This window comes from Euphorbia lathyris, chromosome 5 (genome assembly GCF_963576675.1).
Source record: "Euphorbia lathyris chromosome 5, ddEupLath1.1, whole genome shotgun sequence".
In the NCBI taxonomy this organism is placed as follows: Eukaryota; Viridiplantae; Streptophyta; class Magnoliopsida; order Malpighiales; family Euphorbiaceae; genus Euphorbia; species Euphorbia lathyris.
Genome location: NC_088914.1, coordinates 74,126,387 through 74,137,555, shown reverse-complemented (window position 1 = coordinate 74,137,555; position 11,169 = coordinate 74,126,387). Strand labels below are relative to the sequence as shown.

The window sequence follows — 11,169 nt, the reverse complement described above, 5'->3', positions numbered from 1 at the left end:
TTTAATAAATAAATTGTTTTATTATTAATATCAAAAATATATAATTTATTCTTATTGAAATTATTGAGATTATATTTTTAATAAAAATATTTTATTATTCTCGTTATTTTTTTCGTTAATACTTAATATTCTTGTAGTGAAACATCACCACATATAGGGGATGATAAGTTTGTCAAATCTCCGTTTAAATTGGGTAAAATTTCATAAATTATGATAGTTTAAGAACCAAATGATAAAAACATTAAATAAGATAGGACTAAATAACACTTTAAGCCATTAATATATAAAGGCAAATGATTTTTTTGTCTTCCCCGCCAATATATTAAATAAAACAACAAATTAATAATGTTAGAAATTAACTTTAAAATAAGTAAATATTTTGCTACGAATAAATTACTCGTGGCTAAAGTAATTTCATGCCATGAACAAATTTTTCTCGTGGCATAAATAGATTTAGTCACGGGAAATAAATTACCGTGGTAAATTTCGTGGCACAAGTGTAGATTTGCCACAGAAAAAATCATATGTGGCATAAATATATCAAGTGATCATAAGTTTGTGGTGGAACATATTTTTCCCGTGGTTAAAATAAGCTATGCCACCAATTTGAAATTCTCGTGGCACAAGTAATCATTTGTTGTAGTGGAATGAGAAGAGGTATTGGGATTTTATTCGGCATATGGTCATCATCTCAGTCAGTGTGATAGGGGAGAAACAAAGATTTAGAAGAAGCCTAGTCCTAAATTGGAAATTATACAAACAAAAGCTCAACCATTTTCAGTTCTGCTGGCGCGATATTTATAGCGGCTCAAACGCGAATGTGATTCCCATTGTTAAATCAATCAGCAACGCAAGTTTAACCATTGGATTTGGGTTTATAAGCATGATGGGGGATCTAACCTAAGGGCCATACTAGATTCAATTGACAACGAAATTGTGTAAAATTATCATCGGAGTGAGCTTCACAGCCTCTATAATGAGTAAAACTACCATTGAAGAAAGAGATGAAGATGTTGGTTTGAATTGAAAGGAAAATGGCTGATTTTGCTATTGAATAATAGGTGTATAATTGAGTGGCCATAGCTATTGAAGATGTTTTGCTGGAGATAGCTTCTCTGTTTGGGTTTGGTTTGTTTTCAATATTTAGTTTTTGATTTTAGTGATTGAGAGAGATTTTGAGGAGATAGAATTTGAGGAGAGAGAAATAATGTGTAAGATAATGATTAGATAGAGAAAAATAAAATATAAAAAAAATATAAAGACAAAAATACTATTTTCCAACTTTGATTTTGATTTTTTTAACACCATTAGTTAGTTTGAACTGTTTTTTTACTGACGGAATGAACATCAAGATACACGTTCGTCAACTTTTAAATCAAATGAATTATATTTACAAATCAACTAAACTATAAGATTTATTTTTGTACTTTTTCATAATTTTAATCTATATAATTTTTTTTTCTTCTGAAAAGTTAATCTATATAGTTTTGAATAGGAATATAATTTCCAAAAACATAATAATAAACTTAGATTTATTAATTGACATTTATACTAAAATGTAGTTATATGAACATTTTTACTAATTTTTTTAAAGGAACAAAACAACATTTGTTTAAGTGGATGGTAGTAATTAGATATAAAAAATGTTATTTAAGAGATATGTAACCATAAGCTAATTGAAAAATGGAAAAAGTACAAAAATAAATCTTGTGGTTTGGACCATTTTCAAATATAAACTACAGTTTGCAAATAGGTTCCTTACAGTTCATTCAGTTAGCAAACACAGTCCAAACTAACTAACAGTGTTAAAAAAAGTCAAAATTATCTTTAAATTTATTTATTTTATAAATTAACTACCTTATTATCTAATTATCACAAAAAGACCCCAAAACAGAAACAAAAATTCAAATTCACTATCTCCTTCTCTCACATCTCTCTTTAATCTATTTTGCGTGGTTATCAAAACCGGACCGATCAAAGAACCGGAAGAGCTAAAGGGTGAAGGGTTTAAGGTTTAACCAGGGTTTAACCGGGGTTGAACCGAGGTTCAAATAATCTTAAAAAATAATAATTTTAATTTTATTTACACCTTTAAACACAATAAAAATGTTAATTTGAATTTTATATCCTAATATATAATTTAATTATCATGACGAATTATAACTTGCATATTCTAAATGTAACAAAAACTTAACTTGATTGATTATAAATTTTATATTATGATATATAATATAAAATTAAATAGTAATATAATTTGATTTCAGTACATATATTATTAATATTTTTTTACTACATATCCATCAAGCATGATTTAATTCAAGCATGATTTAATTTAATGGTTTATTCTTTATGAACAAACAAAAATCAATCATCGACAGAGACTTATTGATAATCAAATGAAAGCATGAATATCAAACCATTAACAAATATTTCAGTACTACGTTAATACTAATTTGAAAATTATTTTTTTAAATGAAATTCAAGTTAATTTTTTCTTAATTGGATTAGTTAATTTTAATTGAACTCTAAATTTTTTATTTATTTTTTAAAAAGTTACAGTACAAACATTGAACCGTTTGGACCGTAAAAACCGTGACCGGGTTTTCGGGTCGCTGGTTCAATCGGCCGGGTCACTGGTTTTTCAACGGTTTTCTAAGATGTAATAAAATGGCCACTTCCGGACCGAAATACCTACCGGGTCCGGTTCAACCCGGTTGAACCGGTCGGGCCGGTCCGGGTTTGATAACCTTGCTATTTTGTTTCTCTCTCTAAACATACACTCTCCCTCCCAGTAGTCAGTTGCGCTCGTAAAATGGGGATTTTCGGGATGAAAGAAAAAGGAGACGGGCTGGTCCTGACAATTTAGGGGTCCTAGGCAAAATAAGCAATAAATGCCCATTTAATGATAAAAAAAATTATACATAACAAAATAGGGGTTTAAATTTTTTTTTATCAATTGGCTTTTAGAAAGAAATAGGGCCTCCTATATGATTTTATCACTATTTATATTAAAAATAAATAAATTTCATATATATATAAGGGTAAGTTTTTTTTTGGGCCCCTTCCAGCCCTGGGCCTTAGGCCGGCGCACCCCGGGTCTATGCCCAGGGCCGGCCCTGGGAGACGGTGAATTTGGATTTGAATATAAATTCAGCAAACACGAGAAATTGATTAGCTTCAGGCTTTAAGCCTTATTAGTAAATATGGATGCTAACAAGCATTGGATATGTGGAATTTGAGGAATTGGTTCCTGCAATTTTGCAGGATGTCAAAGAACAAGTCCTAGTCCTCATCAATCAAGAACAACTCTTTGAGGTGTTTCGATCTTTCGATCAAGACAGTAATGGTTACATAATGGTAGCTGAATTGGCCGGATCTATGGCGAAAATGGGGCATTCGTTGATGTATCAAGAACTAGCGAAATGATGCAGGAGGCGGACACGAATGGAGATGGTGTGATTAGTTTTGATTTAAAGACAAAAATAACTTTTTACCTTTGACTTTTGATTTTTTTTTAACACCGTTAGTCAGTTTAGAGGTATCAATTTCGTGTTTCGTGTTATCTCATATATATGTTCCATATGTTTTTTTTATGTTATAATGCTAGAAAAATGATTTTCGTATCAATCATGTTGTGTTAGTCGGGTTGTCTCTGTAAATCGTGTTTTCGTGTCAGAAATTGTCATCTCTTTGCAAGCTTTTAAACCACATAGTTTATATTTGAAAATGTCTCAAACCACAATGTTTATTTTTATACTTTTCCCTTAGTGTTTTTAAAATTAGAGTTTTGAGTCCAACAAGCAATTTAAAACTTTTTTCACCAAACATCATTATTACAGTTTTGACTAGTCAAAACTCTTTAAAAAGTAGTTGAAATCTATAATTTTACTTCAAACTTCTAACTCTCTTTGCCTATTACTTCAAATGCTTTTGTTTTTAAAAAGTTGTATTTCAAAATACATTTGTTGCTCTTTGTAATCTATGTATTGCTCTTTGTAGTTTTTTCTTCCCTTTGTGAGTCTTTGCCTGTATGGGATGGAGCTTTTATTCCTCTTTTTTTCATGATGTATTTGTATTATTAAGTTAATGGAATGATATGTGGTCTTTTATAAAAAAAAATAAAATACATTTGTTTATGAGCATATGTTTGCATTGACGCAAGTCTTTCAAATTATAATAACACTATTTATTTGATTTCTCTTTCTCTAATTAATGATATGAAAAAATCCAAAAACTTTTATGTTTTCATCTCTTGGTATTGCTAAAAACAAGATGTTCAAAATTAAAATGAAAATCGCGGATCTCAAAATTGAAAATTTTAAAAACTTAATAATATTTAACTAATTTTAATTCTTTAATTTTTTAATTTTAAAATCATTTAGATATTGTTTAATGAGAAGAGAAAGTGAATATTTAGAGAGAAAAAGCTTTGAAAAAAATGATTTTGGAAAATAAAAATTTTAGTTTCATATTAAATGCGGTATTAAACAATTTTAATTCTTGAAATTTTCCATTTGAAGCCCTTAACGGTCAATTTTTTAGTGTCAAACTAAAAGATTCTCATTTTTAACAACATGAAATTTTCCGTCTCCATTTGGAAAAAAGAATTTACAAATGCCTTTTTAACAAAACATAAAAACACGCAAGTTTTTTTAGAATTTTATCTTAATTATATTCTCCCCTAATTAATTTATTCTCTCTCACTAAATTTAATATCTTTCTTCTTTGGAGAAATTTTACAGTATTCACGACCAATGAAAATCATTTTGAATCCCACTACATGGACATGATTGGTGGAAAAAAAACTATATATGCATATGTCGTGAATTCATTGGTTGGAAGTATTACTCTAGGAGTACCCTAAAATTTTCTTTTCTTTGTTGCATGCCTACCGAATCCACTTCCAATTACCAAATCCAGAGCAGAAGTCATCCATGGCTACCGTACGAGATACGTTGTCTCTAGTAAAGTCGCCCACCTTGGGGGATCAACACCACAAAATTCGAATTAAGCCTTGAAGCATATGACCAATGTCAAAGTAGCTTTCAACAGTAGGAAAACATCTTTCCGGACGATATACTATAAAACTTTATAAAATTCCCCCAAACCCATCATTTCTAGGACACTTTATTTAGGGGGTGAGCAAAACGTAACTGAAAATCGAAAAAAATGAACCAACCCGAACAATTTCATAGTTTAATTCAGTCCAGTTCGATTTCTCAATTTTGCTAAATTCAATTTTTTTGAGTTTTAATGGCCTTTCATTAAAAAAAAAACTAAAATCAATTAATGGCCATTATAATTCTTATTCAAAATCTTACCATAAAGATTTTTTGAAACATACTACAAAGATTTATACCCAATTTTTACAGTAAGGCTTTGAATTGATTGTAAATTTTATTTAATTTGAATCGAACCAAATCAAATGGATTCGGTTCAGTTCAAGGAAAATGGATGATTTTGATTTGGTTTATTTTAGTTTGATCCGGTTCAGCTTTTGGATCCAAAATGGACCATGTTAATCCCTAGCATACTAGTATGATTGTGCCTTTCACATTATTGTTTTCTCATTTATAATAAATTTGTTTTCAATATATGTACATAATTTGATTGAGGGTGACGAGTCTTGACGCAACGGTAAACGTTATTGTCGTGTGATTGAGATGTCACGGATTCGAGTCTTAGGAACGACCTCTTACCAAAAAAATTGCAGGAGAAAGCTTGCCCCCAGTACATCCTTGTGGTGGGACCCCTTCCCGAACCCTTACATAAGTGGGGACGTATAATGCACCGGACCGTCTCATATGTACATAATTTTAATTGATAGCCTTTCATTAGAAAAACAAAATCATGACCATTGTAATTTTTCTTCAAAATCTTACCATAAACATTTTTTGGAACATACTACAAAGATTTATGCAGAATCTTTATTGTAAGATTTTAAATGGATTGTAGATCTTACTTAAGCAGAATCGAAGCAAACCAAATAGATTCGGTTCAGTTTAGTGTTTATTTTAATTTGATTTGGTTTAGTATTTGAACCAAACCGGACCAAGTTAAACTCTAACTTTATTATTAACAATATAATTATACTACTAAATTTTAAATATAATATATATTTATATTATAGGATTAGGCTATGCTTACTTTGTTTTTAACAAAAGTAAGCCAAACTTATTATTATATTTTAAATTTATCAATTTAATATCTCAAAATATTATAAAATATTATAATTAGTATTGAACAACATTATCATTAATATTGTAATATTTTATTATATTAAAATGATAAATAAAAAATAAAAGTATCATTTTTTACATAATTTTTTCAACTCCTAATCTTTGATGAACCTATACTTCACTCTATATATTTTGTTATTATTTGACATCTATGCATCTCCTCCAAGAGGATTATATAACTTTATAAGTTAAGTTTAAAGTTTGAGACACTCTAATAGACCGATAACACTCTCTAAAATATATTTTTTTATAGAAATTCTAAAATATTTATCTTAAATTTACCATGAATTAGCTCACCGTTTCATTTTCTTAATTTATTTTTAATAATAAAATAGAAATTTAAAGGGTTGGATTTTATTGAAATTGAAAGTGACCGTCTGCAGCTGATCAACGGTCTCACAGGCATGAATAAGGTAAGAATCTTGATAATTCTCTTAATATTTCTTATTCCTTTCATAACAATAATTACATTGTTTTTGTAGATAAAAGAAGGAAATAACAAACAAAAATAAATGACTAAAAATAAAGGATTATTAGGGCTAAGAATTACAAGTAAGGAAATGAAGGAAATGTACAAAGGACAAAATTGGTTATAACAGGAATCCATGGTGACACGCTGTGAACCCTCGATATAATGAATGGTGATTGTTGCAGTAAGGAGTGTTGATTCTTTATAATGTAGGTTTACCAGGATGTGCTGTAGACACCTCCTAGAAGTAAAGACAACATATAAGAGAGATAAACGAAATTAGGGTTTTATTCTTGTATGTTGACTGCTGCTGAACTTCCTTCCTTTTCTGTACTACTTCATCTTCTTCACATAAACACATTCATAAATTTAATATTCCGACTCCTGCTGAACTTCCTTCTTCTTCTGTACTACTTCATTTTCTTCCTAATAAACACATTCATAAATTTAACATTCATCCATGCCTCCTGCTCAGCGATTGTGCAAGATATCCTTCATTTCTACTATTGTTTTTCTAAATGTGCCTTGACGGTTCATAATTTAGTCTCAAAAACCCTTAATGATCCTCTTTTTGTTTTAGATTGGAACTTGCTGTATTACTGATTTACAGATAATTTCTCATTTAGACTGTAACTCTCATTTGTCCTTTATATATCTCAATGGTGTTAAAAAACACTCAAATAAGTAAGGAGACTAACTAAGTTTTAGTATTATTTTAAGGAAGTAATTTATTATTACCTCAAAAATGAAGTAATTTATTATTATTATTATTTGAAATAGATGTCTTTTCATATGCTTCGTGTCATCGGCTTACTATTACAAGGTGTCGAGTCTTTTCTTTCAAGTTCTGCGTGCAGAAATTTGAAAATTCAAATTTTTGCTATATCAATTGTCATCTACTCCATTGTTGCTTGTTTCTCATCTATGGCCGTCCCAGGAATTAAACAAACAGTTCTCTCTCTCCCTCTCTCAAATTTACATGTTTCTCTGTGAAATTGCCATAACCATTTTCTCCCCTTTTTACAGGCTAAGCGAGGAAGGCCTCGGAAGGATAATTTGTCTATAGCAAAAACTTCCAGCAAGCAAGTAAGAATTCCACCATCTCTTTTTTTTTTGTGGTATCTGCAAAATCCCCTTCTTATTAGCAGTACTTGGGTTTCTTTTATGGAGTTCATCATCTTGTTTTTTAGTGTGAGACTGTCTTGGTCCTGTTTATTGGCACAGATGATAACAAGAAGCTATTCTTCGACCTTAGTTTAAGCTTTTGGGTCAATTTTTATTGATGAAATTTGAACACGTAGCAAGATGAGACTGTGTTTCACCGATGAGCTTAATCTTTTGTGTCAAATGATTCTATGTTTCAATAAGATTGGTATGCATTTCATTTAGCATTTATGTAAATTTGTAAATCACTTTGTCTAGATTATCTTATTTATTACCTTTTTCAAATTGTGGAATTGTTAGATGAACTGACAGAAAATTATTACTAATTCTTGAATAGGTAATATCCTACAATCAAATGAAGGAGCAAAGGTTAGTGAAATCTATCAATTGATGCTACTTACACAGTTTATTCTTAACATCAACTATCTCCAATTGAGTGATATGCTTCTTTTTCTAATTGGTCGGATGTATTACTCGATGATTATGGTAGATTTCGAATAGATGTATTAAAGCTTAATTTATAATTTGTATAACTTGCAGCCAGAAACGAAAGAGATCCACAAATGATAGTGCATGTTATGATGAGGACCAAACTAAATGTTCTGTAATGAAGCGAGCAGAAGAGGTTCAAGCCAAATTAGCACCTCAATTACCTAGCGTGATCAAATATATGCTTCCTTCTCATGTCACAGGAGGCTTTTGGCTGGTATACATTTTCTTCTTCCTTGTTTTTACACATTGAATCTTCTATCATTTATAAACTTTTATGCATTGAGGTCTCAGTCATGGCCTAATCTTTTATTTTGAGACATTGAATCTTTGGAAAGTCTAGTGAGGACTTATTATGCAGGTAATTTATGAGCAATCAAGAGTTCAATGTGTAAAAACAAAAGATTAGGAGCTTAATGTATAAGTTTATAGCAAAGATTTCTAATATCGAATACTTTTTTGTTTATACAAGTACATATGAGCTAACTATTTGGATTGGTTTGGTAGGGTCTTCCTAAGCAATTTTGTGATAAGCATATGCCAAAGCAGGATACAATAATTGTTTTGGAAGATGAAAACGGTGTAAGTTATAAAACGAAATATCTTACTACAAAGGTTGGCCTTAGCGGGGGATGGAGAGGCTTTTCCATGGCTCACAACTTAGTAGAGGGTGATGTCGTGGTTTTTCAACTAGTTATGCCAACAAAATTAAAGGTGCTAATTGTTTCAACCTTCTCTTTATGATTTTGTAAGGATATGTACTTTGTTGATTTCAAGTGTTTTCTGATCATTTTAGAAATAAAATTGACCTCTAAATGTATGCGGTTCCTTTGAAATTCCTTGATTTCTTTTCCGTGCATACCATTTTAGTATCTGCATTGTCTATCCAACTACGTCTTGGTGATAGGGCGACACTCCCTCATATTAATTGCTATTTGCATTCTCTCTAGGTCTATATTGTGAGAGCAAATGGTTCAGACGAATTAGATGGTGCTCTCGGACTTCTGGAATTAGAAGCTTTATCGAAACAACTAAGCTATAGTAAGTCATTTCACCTTATAGTCCATACTTGGTATCACTAGTGAAGCTATAGATAGTACTAATTGAGCTATAGTAAGTCATTTCACCTTATAGTCCATACTTGGTATCACTAGTGAAGCTATAGATAGTACTAATAATTGCAAAGTTCATTTGTTACAGAAAATCCAAGTGAAGAACTAGAAGAGTCAATATCCTTGTTAATGTGCAATCCGGACTCAGACAATGATATGAACAACAAACTGGCTTCTAGTGCTAACTCGGGGCTTATAACCGACCATTCTGATTATGAAGTGCTCGATGGAATCAGATTGTCGGATTCTGTTGTTGATTTTAATGAAGTGAAAAGTTTCGAGGATTTTGAAATTCTAACGAATGGTTTAGTTATAAGCACGGAGCTAACACAACACTTCCAAAGAAAGTATTATGATCTTTGTTGCAGTAAAAAGACGTATCTCCATGAGAATCTTCTCGGGGGTCTTAACTGTAAACTAGCAGCAGGAGTAATCGCAGAGACAATAAACATTGCTGATGCCATTCGAGCTTCGAAGCCTACCACACCTGATGACAGTTTTACTACTTGGAGGAAGACTTTGAAAGCCTTCAAGACATTGGGAATGAATGTTGATTTCGTGCAGGAACGGTTGGATCAACTTGTAAATGTTGCTGCCAAATCGAGAAAGTACGAGGAAGTTAAAACTGCAAGAGATATTGCAGAAGAGGAGATGAAAAATCTAGAGAAAAAAGTAATGGAACTAAAAGAAGTAAGTAGTAGACTTGATGAGCAGTTGACGGAGATGAAGCGTGAGAGTGAGTATTATGATATACTATTCGAACAAGTGGCTAAAGCTCCGTGGTGACTGGAACACTTCTGTTTTTCGTTTTTTCTTTTTGGAAATGTTGGATGAAGGGGCAATTTCACCCGTTTGGCTCGGAGGATCAATCTGAATCAAAATGATTTTTGTATCAAATTAGTCCAACTAATTTTTTCTAGTTAAGTTAATTGAAAATGGATGCTTGTCAACATATGATTTTGGGGTTTTATGATCATGTTAATTTTTTTTTTATGTTGATACTGTCATTTTGGATCAATTGGCACCATAACCAGTAAATTTTTAAACTTTCTTTGAGTTCCTATGACAAGTTACAGTTGTTCCACAGAGTAAATAAATTTTTGCTGGCGGTAAATATGACTTGATTGATTCTAGGTGATTTGTTTTTATTGGAAAAAAAAAACATTTACGTCCTGTTTGGTACGCGGTTATAAACATCGTAATGGAATGCCCATTACAATAGAGGTTCATGTTTGTATTAGTCATATTATTTTTGTTATAATTGAATTACAAATTGAAGAAACCGTGATGCTTGCCTCGGAACAGAGGTTCAGCAGCCAGATTGCTGCGCTTTGGTCTGCTGGAGTGATTAATGTAGTATGGCTGATTTGGGATACCCGAAACAGAGTCATCTTTGAAGGGGAGAATCCTAACATATCATCTGTTTTGTATAGGTTATGGCATGCTATTCGAGAGGCCTCCGCGTTTGGAATTGGTTATTCCTGGAATTCTTCTGTCGAGCTTCATATCCTCAGTGATCTCGGGGTACCACGTCGATCTGCAAAAGCTCCACGAATTATTCCGGTCTGCTGGCAGCCCCCGCCGCAGGAATGGATGAAGGTGAATACCGACGCATCAGTCATGGGATGCCCGGGCGAGGCTGGTTGTGGTGGGCTGTTTCGGGACGGGACAGTTCAGTTTGTGAGTGCGTTTGCTT

At 31.7% G+C, this 11,169-nt stretch overlaps 1 protein-coding gene across 1 annotated transcript; it reads left to right on the top strand.

Annotated features, from left to right (window-relative positions):
• Positions 1 to 7,445: 7,445 nt before the first annotated feature.
• On the top strand, positions 7,446 to 10,465 carry LOC136230242 (B3 domain-containing protein Os01g0234100-like). The gene is made up of 7 exons (XM_066019250.1): positions 7,446 to 7,659; positions 7,735 to 7,794; positions 8,210 to 8,241; positions 8,413 to 8,578; positions 8,869 to 9,075; positions 9,312 to 9,402; positions 9,562 to 10,465. Exons 1-7 carry the CDS (start codon positions 7,489 to 7,491, stop codon positions 10,257 to 10,259), a joined length of 1,425 nt encoding a protein of 474 aa, XP_065875322.1. The 5' UTR covers positions 7,446 to 7,488; the 3' UTR covers positions 10,260 to 10,465.
• Positions 10,466 to 11,169: the final 704 nt, after the last annotated feature.